The 17677-nt window shown below is 42.4% G+C and overlaps 1 protein-coding gene across 3 annotated transcripts in view; it reads left to right on the forward strand.

Moving 5' to 3' along the window:
- SNX9 (sorting nexin 9) overlaps positions 1 to 17677 on the forward strand; it is a 125966-nt gene that overhangs the window by 80175 nt on the left and 28114 nt on the right. For all 3 annotated transcript variants that reach the window (XM_045500152.1, XM_045500150.1, XM_045500151.1), the window contains 5 exons: positions 4013 to 4178; positions 5723 to 5876; positions 9692 to 9776; positions 11839 to 11964; positions 12085 to 12202. In XM_045500152.1, coding sequence (XP_045356108.1) covers positions 4013 to 4178; positions 5723 to 5876; positions 9692 to 9776; positions 11839 to 11964; positions 12085 to 12202 — 649 coding nt within the window. The remainder of the gene's footprint in view (positions 1 to 4012; positions 4179 to 5722; positions 5877 to 9691; positions 9777 to 11838; positions 11965 to 12084; positions 12203 to 17677) is intronic.

Consider the following 17677-nt stretch of genomic DNA (forward strand, 5'->3'; position numbering starts at 1 on the left):
TTCCGTATCTCAGCTATTGTAGATAATGCTGCACTGAACATAGGGGTGCCTGTATCTTTTCGAATTAGTGTTTTTATTTAAACAAAGTAGTTCTAAAAAGAACTGTCTTTTTTTTTAGGATGCTTGCTCTGAACAGTTCACATCTGATTGTTGCCTCACTGTTGATGAAAATCTTTCTTCGCTGTCATCACGGTCCCAGGGTCATGGCAAAGCTGAGCTCTCGCACTTGCTGTCCTACTTTATAACCCTCTGTTTCTTTTCAGTTCACTTCATGTAGTTGCCGTCAGTCTTTCTGAATCTGAGGCCACCTGCCTGGTTTCAAATTCTGGCCTGAGGTTTCCTGGCTGGAAAGAGGTAGAGGCAGAATTTCAGCCCGGCAGCCTGACCAGAACCAATGCCCCTGACCATGCTGCCCTTGGCCTGTCATTCCACGGTGGGGCCTACCCATTCAGGAACTGATAGATATATTAAACAAATGAATGCCTGTGCTTACTGCCATCTGACTATCCAAGCTTTCTGTACTTTTTGAAGTTCTTATTCTGAAAATAAAACCTCATAGTTTAGAGTTTAGAGGGCACAGAGTATATATGGCCTACTAGAACACCCTCCCTTAAAACCATGGGAGGAAGGGATTCTCTTAAATGAAGTCTGCTTGTCAGGCCCTTCAGCATGACTGCCTTCATTTACAGAATCCACTAGAGTGGCTCTTGAGTATCCCCATGGAAGCTGTGTATTCACAGGTGTATGGATGAAATGTCTTTCTGCTGTTAATATTTGACTTAGAACAAAACCACTAGTAACTTTGTGTTTTTTTCTTGAAAGTATAGGAGGTGTTTGAATGGAATCGTATTTCTGCATGTAAAACATACACTCCATTTTTTATAATGCTTCTGGTGTGTTGGCGGGCAGTTATTCTCCACCCCCCCACCCCCCCCCCACCCCCCGCTGTCAGTAGAGAATTTAAAAAAGGCCAACCAGAGTAGTGTTCTAGAATATTAGGTATATTACACAGTTCGGGTAACTTTCTTACAAATCCCCCTCTCTTTTTTTTTCTTTCTTTTTTGTTTTTAAACACCAATTTTTTTTATGTGAGAAAAAAGACTCAAGAAAAGTGAAAATTTGCTATTCCATGTTCCTAGATAAACAGATTCAGTACTGAAGTTATTTTTTTTAAGGCACTGTTTTCCGTGAATTTATTTGTAAGTTTAAGGTGATTCAAATGAAAATCAACATGTTTTTCAAAACTTTGCATCCGGATGCAAAAGTTTAGGTTGTTTTAGTTTTAAAACATTAAACTGATGCTAAAGTTCGTGTGTAAAAATAAAAGATTTATGATAAAGTACGAGTGGTTTTCTATCTGGTGGGCTCCCAGGTCACTTGGTATTTGTACAGATGGACTCCCAGGGTACAAGAGGGAGCCCAGAGATAGGTCCAAGTCCAGGATGTGATAAAGGTGGCATTTCAAATCAGTGAAGGGGAGTTGGATTTTTCATTAAATGGTATCAGACCAACAGACTGACTACAAGATAAAATTAAGTCCCTTGCGCCTGGGTGGCTCAGTCAGTTGAGCGTCTGACTTCGGCTCCAGTCATGATCTCGCAGTGTGTGAGTTCAAGCCCCGTGTCGGGCTGTGTGCTGCCAGCTCAGAGCCTGGAGCCTGCTTGGGATTCTGTGTCTCCCTCTCTCTCTCTGTCCCTCCCCCACTCATGCTCGCTCTCTCTCTCTCTCTCTCTCTCTGCCAAAAATAAATAAACATTAAAAAAAATTTTTTTTAAAGATAAAATTAAGTCAGATTCCTATATTATTTCCTCCATCAAAGTAAATTCCAAGTCGAAGATTTAAAAGGTGTAAACCAAGGAAATAAAACGCACGGCACCGTGGCTGCCCCGAGCGGATGGGGCCGTGTGGGAGATGGGCCGCCATTCTCTTACCGTAATACTCCCTGAGATCAGGTGCCATGCGTTGCCTGTTCCAAAAGTATATGCTATTAATAATTGAACTATAAAATTACTTAAAGAGAGTACAGGAAAAAACAAAGTTTAAAAATAATTTTGGAGCATGGTAGCCCCCTGTTATGCAAGGCAGAACCCATCAGCAAGTCATAGGAACAGAGGAACATAACTGTACGATCTCTTTGGGAAAGAATTTGACACAGTCTGTCAGCTGAAGAAGCACATTCATTAGCCCAGAAATTGATCTTCTGGGAATTTCACAGAGACGTATGGGACACACGGGAAAAGATGTACAAGCATGTGCATGGCGGGGTTGTTTGCAGTAGCTGAACACTGAAAGTACGATATGTGAGCATCAGCATATGCTGGTTCAACTGGGAGAAAACTGCAGCGGAACTTCCTAGAGCCGCGTAGAAGAGCCACGTCACCCGTTCGTGCTGATGGACCTCGGAGAACGTTTCAGGCCATTAAATGAAGGAGACAAACACAAGTACAGAACACAAAGTATCATTTGGGCCCACTTGTATGCTTAAAAACAAAAAGGAGGGGTGCCTGGGTGGCTCAGTCAGTTAAGCGTCCGACTTCAGCTCAGGTCATCATCTCATGGTTCGTGAGTTCGAGCTCCGTGTCGGGCTCTGTGCTGACCGCTTGGAACCTGGAGCCTGCTTTGGATTCTGTCTGTCTGTCTGTCTCTCTCTCTCTCTCTACCCCTCCCCTGCTCACACTCTGTCTCTCTCTCTCTCAAAAATGAATAAACTTTAAAAAAATTTTAAAAACAAAAAGGATCTCTGTGGGTGGGATATTTGATTAAGTATACATAAGGAACTCATTAGTAATAGTTGTCCAGAAACAATGGCAGCTTAAGTGGTAGGTATATTTATTAAATTGCATATCCTTTTATTCTTTTTGAGGTTTTTTGTTTGTTGTTTTTTTTTTTTTTTTTTTTTTTTTTTTTTACTGGGAAGGTATTACTTTTTCAAATAAAAATAAAAACCTAGTCAAAAATACAACAGATTTGCTCTAAAATTGCTAACGTGAGTAAAACAGAACCTCATCAGCTTGTATAATCTCAAAAACATGATTTAAGTGGGGAAAAAAAAAGAACCTACAAAGAGATAGGTACAATGTAATGTTGTGTAGGTCAGTTTTTAAACCATAAGTTATTTACAATGTAATTAGTAAGTAGTGGAAGTATAAAACCGTGGGCAGAAATGAATACACATTCAGAAAGGTAGTTGCTGGGGGGTGGGGGAGGAAGCGAATGGGGCAGGAGGGACAGGGAAGGAAGAAGAAAGGGAGTAGACAGCCGCTGTGTCTCATAGTTCCTTGTTCCTGGTTGTCAAGTTCCTAAGCAAATATGGCAAAAGGTTAACATCAAAAAAAAAAAAAAAAAAAAAAAAAAAGTGGCGCCTGGGTGGCGCAGTCGGTTAAGCGTCCGACTTCAGCCAGGTCACGATCTCGCGGTCCGTGAGTTCGAGCCCCGCGTCAGGCTCTGGGCTGATGGCTCAGAGCCTGGAGCCTGTTTCCGATTCTGTGTCTCCCTCTCTCTCTGCCCCTCCCCCGTTCATGCTCTGTCTCTCTCTGTCCCAAAAATAAATAAACGTTGAAAAAAAAAAAAAAAAGTTGATGCTGCTTTTTGTGTTTTCCTCATCTCTTTAAATGTAAAATGTATTATATAGGGGCACCTGGGTGGCTCAGTCAGTTAAGTGTCCAATTTCAGCTCACGTCATGATCTCGCGGATCATGGGTTTGTGCCCTGCGTCAGGCTCTGTGCTGACAGCTCGGAGCCTGGAGCCTGCTTCGGATTCTGTGTCTCCTTCTCTGTTTGCCCCTCCCCCACTTGCACTCTGTCTCTCTCTCTCTCTCAAAAATAAATAAACATTAAAAATAAATGTAAATTATTATTTGAATTTATTTACTTAAATTTAAAATTGTTTTAAATTTATGTCAACTTTTTCAGCACCCCTGTTGTATTCATTATTATGTAATTCCTACTGAATTGAGTAATGTTTTCAAGAAGTCATAAATATTCTTTCTCTTTTTTTTACCCCTAACAACAGGTCAGCAGTGGCAATGACCCCTGGTCAGCCTGGAGTTCTTCCAAATCTGGAAACTGGGACAGCACGGATGGCTGGGGAGCCAAGCCAGAGGGGGCCGCGGCCCAAAGAAACACCTCCAATAACTGGGACACTGCCTTTGGTCACCCCCAGGCCTACCAAGGACCAGGTGAGGAAGAGGGCCCTGCTGGTGATCGGGCCCACCCGTAAGGGGACTAGTGAGAGCATCCCAGTTAAAAATAGAATTTAATCAAAGGAGCGCTCTCAAATGCTCTTACTCACTAAGAGCAAACCTAGATTTCTGGAGCCAAATGTGGGTAGTCGTTAATTATAATCTTTAGTTCCGTCTTTGTCATCTGTCATGGAGTCGCGAATGCTTGCAGGGTTTGTAAAGCAGAACAGAATGGCCCAGTGGCTGCTGGAGATGGAGGGGCATGCCTCCTGTCGCCGTTGGCTCGATTGCCACTGCAGGAGACCCAGCTAGTGCTCCTGGTCCCCCAGAGAGACAGGAAATCTCAGTTTTTTAATGGCATCTTCCCACTCCAGAATCTTAGCAACTGATACACATTTGCTTTAAAACTTTGGGCCAGAACAACTGCATATACAGAGTGAGTATAATTTGTCACCTGCTGGTTTATAACCTCTGACTTGCCTGTTTTCTTTTTCCTTAACTACTCATTTGACTCCCAGGCCTTAATGGACATACAGAGGCAAAAGAGGAATTTATAGAAGGGGAAACAATTCAGGAATTAAGAAAAAGGGTATTTATGTCTTTCTGAAATTAAATAAAAAGAGATCTGCCCCTCGTTATTTTACGGCCCCTGTCTGAGCACGTCACATGGAGTACGAATGTGCTAGTGGCAGGGAACCCACGCTCAGGAAGCACCGGGGTGGCGGGCAGGCTCCTGCTGGCAGCCGGGGCTGGGCTGGTGGCAGGTGCAGGAGACACGGGCTCGGGCTGCGACCCAACAGCTAACTCCTGGCTCTGTACTCGGCCCAGATCCTCCCGGTGCATTCAGTGCCTTTCTTTTTCGTTTTGGCATCTGCCTCTTGGCTTCTCCCATTGGCACCGCTAGGGCAGAGATCCCAGGATACCTGAGGCCCTCAGGGTGGGAGACAGAAGCCCAGACTAGGACCAGGAAGGAAGGGAAGGCCTGACAGAGGTCACTGTTAGGATATGAGGCTCCTGGTACTGCCACTTCCCTCTTGTGTTGTTTCTTCTCCATCCCTTCCCCCTCCACTCCCACCCTGCTCCTCTCTCCCTTTCCCAGTGTTATCGTTCATACTAACTTCTTTTCAAAGATCTGTCATTTCCCCCCCCCCGGCCCCCCTCCCCCACACTCCCCGGTATTCATGACTGAGAAGGTATTCGGTGCTTATTTGCAAGTTTACAAGGCAAGATTTATCTGTGTGTGGGCCTTGCCCTGGGTACACACCTCGGAGCCGCTCTCAGTCTGCATCTGTCTGAAGTTACTTGGAGGGACAGCCTCGTTTCTAACTTGTCCTTTGCACTAAAAGGCAGAATCCACAATTGGAGCTTTAAACCCAACTAGAGCCTTTGCTCCAGTCTGCATTATAATCCTGTGCTACGCCCTTGTCTCCTGTTCTTTAACTGGTTAACGTAGGTCCGGTCCCTAGTTACTCTCAGAAAATTAAGTCATTGCGTTTGTATTTTGTTTTTCTTCCCTGGGGATCTTCTGTGCCCACCCCTAGCAACCGCGGGTGATGACGATGACTGGGACGAAGACTGGGACGACCCCAAGGCGGCCACCCCCTACTTCAAGGATTCAGAGTCAGCAGAGGCAGGGGCTGCTCAGCGAGGCAACAGCCGGGCTGGTTCCTCCTCTATGAAGCTGCCACTTAACAAGTAGGTGTGAAGGGCGTTGGCACCTTGAACGCCATGCGGAAACAGACAGGAGATCCAAGGAGGCTTTCCTCTTTTCAGCGATCTGAAAGGGGGTGAAGTGTGGGGTGGTGATTTGGATCTCAGCTTTAGCTTCTTTAAAGAAAAAAAAATTTTATTCACTTTAAATATATACATTATATGTGTATATATTATATTCATATATATATTATAAATATATATATGTAAAGTAAATAAGTTTATTCACTGTAAAGTGAAGTAGTTGTTGTATTTAACCATCTGCCAAATACCACTTTTATCTTTGTCAGCTCTGTGACACATTCTTATTGCTGATGTCACAGGAAAGCTAAATATAATCATATTAATAATAGTAACTCTCTTTTAAATGTTTTACCATTTGTTGATCACTTACTGTGTGCCGGGCATTGTGCAGCGTGGTTTGTACGCACTGTGTGACCCCCATCTCCCTCTGTGGTACATGTAATCTCTGTTTTTCTGTGGGAAAAACTGACGCCCAGAGAGGTTAAGTAACTGTCCAAGCTCACACAGGTGCCAAGTGATCTAATCAGGATCCTAGCCGGTCCCTCAGTCTCTCAACTACTTGCCTAATACGTTTCAGGACTTTGTTTTCACGTAGACTTCTCTTAGATTTAAGAAGAAAAAAAAGTGTTGGAACAGTGCTTGTAGACACAGTGCCTAACAGGAAAGCATCTGGGAAGGGGGGGAATACGGCCATAGCGCCCTGGGATTTCCTGGGGGAGAGTTCTGGATAAGTCTGTAGTTCACAGTGTAGCTCGAAGGAGACAGAATTTCTGACTTCCAGAAGGATCTTCAAATACTCTTCTTATAGTAGTGTGTTTAATACAGTTTTTCTAAAATTACGACCACTTTTTCTCAATGCTCCAAGTCCGTGATTCAAAGCTGCTAGGAAGGAATGTTAATCCGTATCTGGAAAAAGTTGTAAACATAATGTTTGCTGTATTTCTAGATGTCAAGATCTAGGTCTAGATCTGCATATGAGTTGTGCACGTTCCCCTTAGTATATCTAAGTAGCATCAGATGATTAAATGAGCTGTCTTCTAGCCATTCTTCCTACTTCTCTCTCCAGTTTCTTCCAGTATGTATTTTCAGGCTCCATTGCACACATAATAAACTTAGTCATTCATATTGACTATGTGCTGTTTCCTTTGGTGGAATAGGAGGTCCGCAGTGACATGAATTAGTCTGTTCTTTAAACCTAAATACAAGTGCATTTAAACCCGTTTTGCTGCCATGTAAGCCCCCCTTGGACAGTGAAGAAGCACAAACTCTACAACAAATGTGTGGCCGAGTGTGCCTGGCTAGTCAGTGAGGTTCTGTCTCATGCCTGGGTCCCCGTTTCTGTTTGCCCTGGCTCCCCTCTTCCAGGTGATCTTGGGGAAGACGGGTGACCTGTTTGAACCTCCGTTTCCTCATTTCTGAAGTGAAGGGGCTGGCTTTAATTTAAAATGCTCTCTGCTCTAAAATTTCAGTTCAGGTTGAAACCAAATCAGAGGAGTCCTTATTTGCACCTGAACCTCTGAGGCCTCCCTCTCTCTCTCTCTCTCTCTCTGTCTCTGGTGCTGAGAGCTGTTTAAGATCCTGTGTGTTTTTTTTATTTAACTTGACTCATGTACGAAGGGCTCACTTATAACAGTTGTAAAACTTTTTAAAGTATTAGCATTTTTCAGGAGTTAATTCATTTTATATGACAGCTGTATTCCAGTCCTGGAACATGAACCTTACACTAGAGAAGGAGAATAGAAATTTAAGTGTACTTGGGCATTATAAGAATCTATCTTGATAACACTCAGAGAATTAGTAAATGGCACTGCTGTTCGGTAAGCATTAAGTGAGTCGGCCCTAGAGTGTTGCTGTGATCCCTAAGAATACCAAAGGAAGTGTGAAATGAGACTCTGCTTACAGAAGCTTACAGTCTAGTCAAGGAATTGCTACTCTGTGACTTCCTCAATTTTTCCATCAGTATTTTCTAGCGGAAGCATAGGTTGTTTTAATAAAACCGTTCCAGGGGCACCTGGGTGACTCAGTCGTTTGAGCATCCAACTTCAGCTCAGGTCATGATCTTGTGGTCCATGAGTTCGAGCTCTGTGTCAGGCTCTGTGCTGACAGTTCGGAACCTGGAGCTGACTTCTGATTCTGTGTCTCTCTTTCTCTCTGCCCCTCCCCTACTCGTGCTCTATCAAAAACAAATAAACATTAAAAAAAATTTTTTTAAATAAAACTGTTCCAGATGAGTCCATTAATTCATGAAGTATTTAGTGTATTTTTCCCACAACTCCTCTGGGTCCTGGAAATACAAATACCTTCTCCAAGTGCTTCCGGTCGGCTGTAATGTATAAATGGATGATGGCAATTAAGCGTGATAAATTGTATAGCAGAAGTATGCTCAGAATGTTGAAGAAGCACAGAGAGAGCTGGCTGTACCAGAGGCTGTAGGGAATACTTTCAAAGAGATGATGGCATAGTTAGAAATAACTTTAATTATGAGTATATATGTGAGGCTCTTTATATAACTCTTACATTTAATTCCCTTATCATCTTAAAAGGCTCATATTGGTCTCATTCTTCACACAAGGAGACGGGAGCTCTAAAGGTCACATAGCTTTTAATTGTTGGAGTTGGAATTCGAACCCAAGGCCATCCAGCTCCTAGATCCCTCTTTGTTCTCTCATGTATGAGCTATGTTTAAAGGATGTCTTAGGGAAAAGAGGATAGAGGTAGGTCCTTTGAAGATGAAGGAAAAGACAGGCCCCTGAGACCAGCATGTTGGCCTTTAATTTGGTATTTGAGTGAAATAGAAGTAATGTAGTTGGTTTTTTATAGAAATAATACTTCTTTTCCTATTATAGGTATTTTGCTTTCTGAGGGTCTTTTTTTCCTGCTTATGAAAAACATTTCTGAAACCCAAATTAATCTTGCCCTCTTTAGCACTTTGGCGGGCGGGGGAGGGGTGGGGGGGTGCCTGGGTGGCTCAGTCAGTTAAGTGTCCAACTTGAGCTCAGGCCATGTCTATCTCACAGTTGGTGAGTTGGAGCCCCACATCGGGCTCGCTGCTGTCTCCGTCTCTCTGCCCCTCCTCATCCCCTTTCAAAAATAAACATTAAAAAAAAAAAAAAGAAACCTCTTAAAAATAAAAACAAATCTTTAAAAAAAAAGTAGCACTCTGGATGGCTATATGTTTATTCCAGTGTTTCTCCAATTTTAGAATGTGTGTGGAGTCTCTTTACTAAGGAGACTGGTTTTCTTTTGTGTCCCCTAAACCAGGTCTGAAGATAATCCAAAAGGAAATGGCACAAGTACTTAAGGACAGCAACAGCTTCTTTGGGACAATTGTGGCTTCCTTGAGGGAATATGTCAAAAGGCAGCTTTAATTTGGATATAAAAATGCTGGCATGTGGCCACTGGCCCATGTGTTCAACTCAGATGGCTGTTCTCGGTACTTTCTCCTCCTGTGCCCTGGGGGACGTTTTTCTAGGCTGCCCTTCACTCTTTGTGGGGTGATAGAGTGTTTCAGATCCAGTTAAGCAAATAGAGTACCCATAAATATCACACCTTCTGGAGTCAAACTGTTCTCTGACCAGATAAAGCTTAATTAAATGACTAATTGGCCATTGAACAATCTGATTACATTAGGTTTCATTTACCACAGTTTCCTAGTCCTGGTACATCTGAAAGACAGAACAAGGTTAAAACTGTTGTATTAAGTAAATGTGGACAAGAGTTGGAGAGTTCCTCTCAGGAAACACGTAAGACTCACGAGCATTTATCTTCATGATCAGATTTCCCGGATTTGCAAAACCTGGTATGGAACAGTATTTGTTGGCCAAGCAACTAGCAAAACCCAAAGAGAAAATTCCTATCATTGTAAGTTCATTCACTTTTGTTTGCTTCCTTTGTTTCTAATTAAGCTCTTTTATAATGCTTGAAAGCCTAGAGGGTTATTAGTCTTTTGGAAGCTATTTTTAACACATCTAATGCTCCAGGTAACTGACAATATGTATTAGTATTGTAAGAATACTAAAAATATTTAGCATACATTAATGCCTGTCATTATGTTGTTTAGGTATATTTTATTTTTACTTTTAAGACTATTAGTAATTGAACCAGCAGCACCTATAGCATATTTTTGTTCAATAATTTTTTTTCTCTAAAGTGTCTTGAAGTATCTTTTATATACTGTCTTTCTACCAGCCCTATATATTTAGTTAACAAATCCTAACCCAGATATTTAGGTCTCTGCCCTGGCAAAGTACAAGCATATTATCAAAATAAGATGTTCTTTCCACTGCATTGGTAACAGTTAGCTTTTTCTTCCAATAAACCAGCTGTCAGGTCACAATAAGGAGCTAGCAAATAAAAACTGGGAGTTGGTGACACCAGTAAGAATCTCTCTCAAAGAATAACTTGATTATTACATAACGTGACACGGGCTCTCTGGTTTCACCCAAATGTTGACTGCTGATAGATTTTCTGTCTAAGCATTATCTAACTTCTGGAAAAGAGAACTCTGGCTGTCTTTTGATCCTATGGACTTAACCTAGTAACTGTAGGACAGGGATGGAGGTGGGAGTGGGGGCCTTGGCTGTGATCACCGTAGGCCCAACAATAGGAGGTGGAAACACCTGGTCTCATTCTATAATCTCTGGGTCCTGGGAAACTTGATAGAACTGCAAAACTGATCATTGGATTTATTTTTATTGTGTTCCTACATCTTTGAAAAGCTTGAAATCCTAGAAACTCGAGAAAGAAGGGCTGCAACCAAGAGCCCCTTTTATCCCTTTCCCACAAAGCAAATTTGGGATAATTACCTTCTGAGTGGTTATAGAGATTATTTTAATTTTTAAATTTTTTCTTCAGATTTTTTTATGTAACTTCTGAACATAATTTTGTTCTTTTCGTTAAATTTAAAACTACACAGGACTGGAGCCCACGGCCCTGCCCCTCAGATCCTCAAAAGGGACTTTATCACAGGCCCAGAAGGGTTGGAACGGAACTGAGGGACCCATAGGTTGTAGGTAGAAACGGCCCCTGAACCCTGTAGGCGGGCCTGCCCAGGCAGGCTCCTGGCATGAAAAGGGAAGCCGAGGAAAAATGCCTTCAAGTCTTCAGAAAACCGAGAGAGAGCAGAGATGTGGTTCTTTGCTTTTGAGGCACAGCAACTCTACCCACTAAGAAAATTAAAAGCCTCTGGATATTGGGCCCTCGTTGATCGGAGTTACCTCTCTCGGTCTCAGTCACTGAGAGACGCTCCCCAGAGGCTCCTGCTCCACAGCTTTCAGAGAGTTTTCTGGATCTGAGCTCCCTCTCAAGGGGTCATGGTAGCTCCTTGTCAAGGTCTTCCGTTTAGTCCTCCAGTAAGATTGTTTGGGCCCTGGTCACCCTCCTGACCTCATAACCTCTGAACTTTGATACACTACCCCACTTCTTCCTCCTTCCACCTTTAGAAAGAATTAGGACTGAACATGCAGAACAGGAGAGTGAGCCTTGAAAGGATTTGATGGCAGTTTGATGTTGTTGAGACATCCAGGTGTGTAATTTTGTATTTCACAAAACCATCAGTCTGTGACAGATCGGAAATGTTTTCAAACTAGCCCGTCAACACATACGACTAGGACCACTGAACAGGAGAGAGGAAAACTGTGTTCCATCCTGCCCTCCCCCAGGAGAGGGAGGCAGACATCTCTCCTCCGTGGCCTGAGATGCCCACATGGGGAGCAGAAGGGTTTGTCCTGGCAAGTGTGTTCTTTAATACATAATCTTATCAGGAACAGGGAGCGTTTACATAACTGCTCAGAGAAGAGCAAGAGTGACCCTCCAAAGGACCTCTAGTCCTCTAGTCCTAAAAAGAATCCTTTAATGACTTCTATCCAGCATATTGACTATTTTTGCACGTAACAAAATCACCTCTCCCTGGAACATCGTGTAGGTTGGAGATTATGGCCCGATGTGGGTTTATCCTACCTCTACGTTTGACTGTGTGGTAGCAGATCCCAGGAAAGGCTCCAAAATGTATGGTCTGAAGAGCTACATTGAATATCAGCTAACACCTACTGTGAGTATCTGAGTTATCAAAAACAGAACCGTGCCTGCGTTCCTAGCTACACTTTGCTTTTTTCTTCATTTTCTGTAGTTGGCATTGGTAACATTTTCTTCTCTCTCCCTTGCATTATAGAACACTAATCGATCTGTAAACCACAGGTATAAGCACTTTGACTGGTTATATGAGCGTCTCCTGGTTAAGTTTGGGTCAGCCATTCCAATCCCCTCTCTCCCGGATAAACAAGTCACAGGTGAGTGCATGTGACCTTCAACTCAGGATGACAAGTAACAAGACTGCGGATAGAGCATCTGTCCTAATGGAAATCAGTAATGACATTTTCCATCTTCTAGAAGAACAACATATGTGTTTGGAAACAGTAGCTAAGTGTTGTACATCCATGTATACTGGACACATATTTGGAAGTTACCTAAACACCTAATGAGAATATTGCCTAAAACTGTTTGAGTTCTTGCATACACATCTTAAGTTGTAGCGGTCATTGTGTCTTTATTGCTACATGATTTCCTGTAAAAGAAATACGTGACTTTTTTCAATGTGAAAAGTGACACCTGAGAAAATAGGAATGCTCCAAACAACCTGAAATGGAAATAACAATGTATAATCCAAATGACGTAAACCTGTCATGCAGTTCAGCTGTGTTATTTTCATTAGAAGTATGTAAATATCAGATGTTGTAGAAGCCACAGACCTTCTAAGGATTAACGTAAGAAGTTGCAAAGTTGTTTACTCTGTTACTTTGGTGACAGATAATGTTTAAATGTTTTTGTTTACTGTTGATCACCACTCTCTGCCTTAATTATTTGAAGTGTCCTATTTTTCCTGTTTGTTTCTCCTACACCCCCTGCCTCAACTGATCAATATGGTCAAGATCGATATCAATATGGTCAGATGATCAAACGGTCAGTAATTCACAGTGCTCTGAAAGCCCCTTGTAAAAATGCACTTAGAGAGTATTTGTTTCTCTCTGCTTTGAGAACTGTCACTGGTTTTTGGTTTTTTTGTTTTTTTAATCTGCAGCCCAGTATAGACCCTGGAATAGTAGTACTCAGAACTCCGTATGTTTGTCTTGGAATAAAAGTGTGTAAAGAGGCTGAACGTCACTAGAGATTAGAGTTTTAAAATGCGGCCCCAAAACTTGCAACTAAATGAAACTAGTAAGAATAGAAAGGGAAGGATCCAAGATGAGAGTAGGGCCTAAAAGGTCAGTGCCACAGAGGCTCCACGTCAGAGACCCCGAACGGCTAACCTGAACTCGGGGAGAGGAAGTGTGGAATCTGGGCAGGAGGACTTCTTTCCTGGAGGTCAGGGAAGACCGGAGAGGGTTTAGTCCTCACTCAGCCAGAGCGGAGGTGGAGAGCTGGGAGAGGGATGGGGACTCCGGGAGCCAGATGGCCGAGCCAGCACCAGGCACTTGCGGCGTTGGGGTGAAGCCACCTGCCTGCCAGGTGTCACGTGTCCCCGTGTGCCGCTCCGTGCTTTCTCACGGCCGAGGCATTCGATGCCGCTGAAACAGGCGCTTGAATCTGATTCCAGAGTTTGTTCTGTTGACGTCACAGGATGTGTATCAGCTAGTCGTTAGCCAGAATTCGTTACCTCGGGTAAGACGGTTACCATCTCCTTAAAACTTGGTGCTGTATTTTGTTGTGTACTTAGGTTTCTCTGAAACTGTTGGAGGAGATGGAAGGTTTTGTTTTTAAAGAAGTTGTTTTGATTGTGACTTTCTTTTTTTTTTTTTTTTTTTGGAAAACTTTTCAAAAATTTCAAATGGTAGCAGAGGGGTGAGTGGGGCTGCATTGCCAAGTAGGTGACAGACCCGTCCTGGCCCTCATCTGGGTGGCTCCTGAGCGGGCCCTCCTGGAGCTGGGGTGGGGGTGGGGGGGTGGTTGCTGAGTGAAGGCCACGTCAGGGCGGCCAGATTGGCGCAGATTGGCGCTTCCTCCCCCCACCCCCCCCACCCCGCGGAGGTGCCCCGGGTTCTGTGCCCGATCCAGATACTCACTCTTCCTCCTTTTTGTCACCCTTATTGTTTGAAATCACAGCTTTCCTTTTTCAAATTTAAATCCATTTCCTTGAAAACTTCAGTTCTGCCTTTCTCCTTGTTTTCAAATTTCAGTCTGTTTTCCTGAATTTTAGCATTCTCCTTTATCAACTTGATTGGCACAATATGGGTTTCATGGTGTCTAAGGAGCTGTTTCGAGGCTGTGGGGATTTCTCACATCTTTTAGGTTTTAATACGTTGTTTTCTCTGAATCCGATAACTCGGTGCTGTTTTAAAGCATCAGAGAGCCACACAGTTCCGCCCCCAAACTAAGGTTTGGTTTTTTTAAAGCTCAGGCCCGAAGCCAGAGGGATGTCATAGAAAGCAAGAAAGCAACAGCCGTTCAGTCTGAAGAAAGTTGAGCTTTGATTCTCTGACTGGGACATGTGCCGAGGAAACTGAAAAGCACAGAAGCCACTTTATCTGTCCCCTCTCTCGTTTGCCTCCTGCCTGTGATACCCACAAGATCATTATTATATAAACCCCCCTCTCACTTACATCCTGGAGGGAAGAGAAAGGAATGCCAAGTGGATGATCTCATGATATTTCTGTGCCCTTGATAATCCATCCATCAGGAACTTACAGCTAACAGTTTTAGTTTGTTGAGAGATTTTGTTCTCTGTGAAATAATATTGAACAAATCTGGTTTTATTCCTGGATGCCAAACTGGTATACTCACATACTTGGTGAAAGCCTAAGTCAGGTTCATTGAAAATGGAGAATCGGAAATCCCCCTCCCCCCGACCTTCGTTCCAGTTTTCTGGAACCTGGTAAGAAAATCCTAACAAGCACAAAATAATACCTGAAGTCAGAGTTTGAAAATAAACCAGCGACGTCAGAAAATTTTTCAGGAGGAGTAAGCATTAATTAATTCGTTAATTAATTTCAGGCAAGGAGTAGGTTTTAAACTCTTGGTATAATTCACTTTCTCACGTGGAGAATTCAATATAGCCCAGCTTCATGCGGACTCACTGGGTCTCTTCTGCCCAGGAGGTGAGTCATCTTCTTTCCAAGGGATGAGACTTTGTTTCTTCATAGTCTTATTAGCTTCTATAGCATTTAATCTCTACTGACATTTGAAAAATTTGAAGTATTTTAATATATAGGAAGTGTCCTGATCCATCGTGCTGTTTGGGTGACACTTTCTGAGGTAGTGAGTTTTTGCGGTATGGATCCGGAATGCTCTTCTCTCTAAAGAAAGTTGTGCTTATTTGTACTTGTCATTTCTAAAGGAAAGGGCAGCCTGTAGTTTTTAAGTTTATTTTTAAACGTACATACAGTAAATTAACTCCTTTTGGTGTATAGTTTTAGGAGTTTTGGGACACCTGAGTGACTAGTCGGTTAAGCATCCTACTCTTGGTTTTGGCTCAGGTCATGATCTCACGGTTCATGAGTTTGAGCCTCACATCAGGTTCTGTGCTGTCCATGTGGAGCTTGCTTGGGATTCTCTCTCTCTCTGCCCCTCCCCTGCTCTCTCTCTTTCTCTCTTTCAAAATAAATAAACTTAAAACCAAAAAGTATTAAAAAAAAAAAAGTTTTGACAACCACTATGGTCTTATAACCACCACTACGTTCAAGGTACAGAAAGTCCCCCCACCTCCCCAAATTCCCTTGGGCTTTCCCCTTTATCTTCATCCCCTCTCCCCAGTTCTAACCCATGGCAACACTGGTGTGTTCTTTGTCTTTATAGTTTTGCCTTTTCCAGAATGTCATTATAAATGGAAGCATATAGACCTGAGAAAACAAGAAAAATCTCATACGACCTAACCTTACTCCTAAAGGAGTTAGAAAAAGAAGAACAAACGAAGTCTAAAACCAGTAGAAAAAAGGAAGTAATGCAGAGCAGAAATAAATGAAATAGAAACTAAAAGAACAGTGGAACAGATCAATGAAACTGGGGGGGGGGGGCTCAAAAAAATTGATTGCATACAGTGTGTACTCTTTCAATTATGGCTTCTTTCTCTTGGCGTTGTGCATTTGAGATACACGCAAGATGTGTGCATCAGTTTCTTTTTATTGCTACTTCCATAGTTTGTTTCTCCATTCACTCGTGAAAGGTATTTGGGTTTTCAGTTTGGGGCATTTATAATAAATAAAGCTGCTGAAAACATTTACATACAAGTTTTTGTATAAGCGTAAGTTGTCATTTCTCTTGGGTGAATACCTGAGAGTGGAATGACAGGGGCATTTGGCAGGCATATGTTTCATGTTTAAGAAATTGCCAATCTGGGGTATGTGGGCGGCTCAGTAGGTTAGGCGTTCGACTCTTGATTTCGGCTCAGGTCACCATCTCGCAGTTGTGAGATCGAGCCTTGCATTGGGCTCTGCACTGAGCACGGAGCCTGCTTGGGATTCTCTCTCTCTGCCCCTCCCCCCTCAAAAATAAAGAAATAAGCATTAAAAAAAAGAAAGAAAGAAAGAAATTGCCAAACTGTTTTCGAAAGTGGCTGTACCGTTTCAGAATCCCCACCAGCAGTGGATGAGGGTGTCGGGAGCCCCACATCCTTGCTTGCACTTTTGGTAACGTCAGTTTTTCTTTATTTTAACGATCTATTAGGTATGTAGTGGTACTTCATCATGGTTTTAATTTGCATTTCCCTTATAACTACTGTTGAGCATCTTTTCATGTGTTCATTTCCCTTCCATATATTTTCTTTGGTGAAACGTCTGTTTGAATCTTTTGTCCATTCCTTATTAGGTTGTTTTTTTCATTACTGAATTCTGAGAGTTCTTTACATTCTGGAAATAATATAATCTGCAAATAATTTGTCCCGGGTGTGGCTTATCTTTCTCTTAACAGTGTTTTTTGCATAACAAAAAGCTTTTAATTTTAATGAAGTTCAGAGTACCAGTTGTCTCTTTTATGGATTGTGCTTTAGGTATCATGGTGAAAACCTGTATGCCTAATCCAAGTTCACGCTGTTTTCTTCAGAAAGTTGTGTAGTTTCAGGTGCATTTTGAGTTAGTGTTTGTGTAAGATGTGAGGTGTAATAAAGTAGAAGTTTATGTTATACATCTGGATATCCAGTGGTTCTGGCACTACCTGTTGGAAAGACTATTCTTTCTCTGTTGATTTCCTTTGCATTTTGTCAAAAATCAATTGAACAATATTTGGTGGGTTTTTTTTTTAATGTTTATTTACTTTTGAGAGAGAGACAGAGACAGAGCATGAGCCGGGGTGGGGCAGAGAGAGAGAGGGGAAGACACAAAATCCGAAGCAGGCTCCAGGCTCTGAGCTGTCAGCACAGAGCCCCACGCGGGGCTCGAACTCACGAACTGGGAGATCATGACCTGAGCCGAAGTCAAACGCTTAACTGACTGAGCCACCCACGTGCCTCAATTTGGTTTTGTTTCTGGACTGTATTCTCTTCTGTTTTGTGTCCATCCTTTTGCCAATACCACAATGTCTTGATTCATGTAGGTCTATAGGAAATCTTTAAATCAGGTACTATAAATCCTCCAACTTGGTTCTTTTTCAAAATAATTTCAGGCTATTTTTCTTTTGCCTTTCCAAATAATTTAAGAGTCTATTTGTAGATATTTGTAAAAAATCATGCTGGGACTTTGGTATATATACAGTTCGTAATTGTTATATCTTCCTAATGAGCTTTTTTGTCTCTAGTAAGATTTCCTGTGTTAAAATCTGTTTTGTCTGGGGCGCCTGGG

This window comes from Leopardus geoffroyi, chromosome B2 (assembly GCF_018350155.1).
Source record: "Leopardus geoffroyi isolate Oge1 chromosome B2, O.geoffroyi_Oge1_pat1.0, whole genome shotgun sequence".
Classification (NCBI taxonomy): domain Eukaryota; kingdom Metazoa; phylum Chordata; class Mammalia; order Carnivora; family Felidae; genus Leopardus; species Leopardus geoffroyi.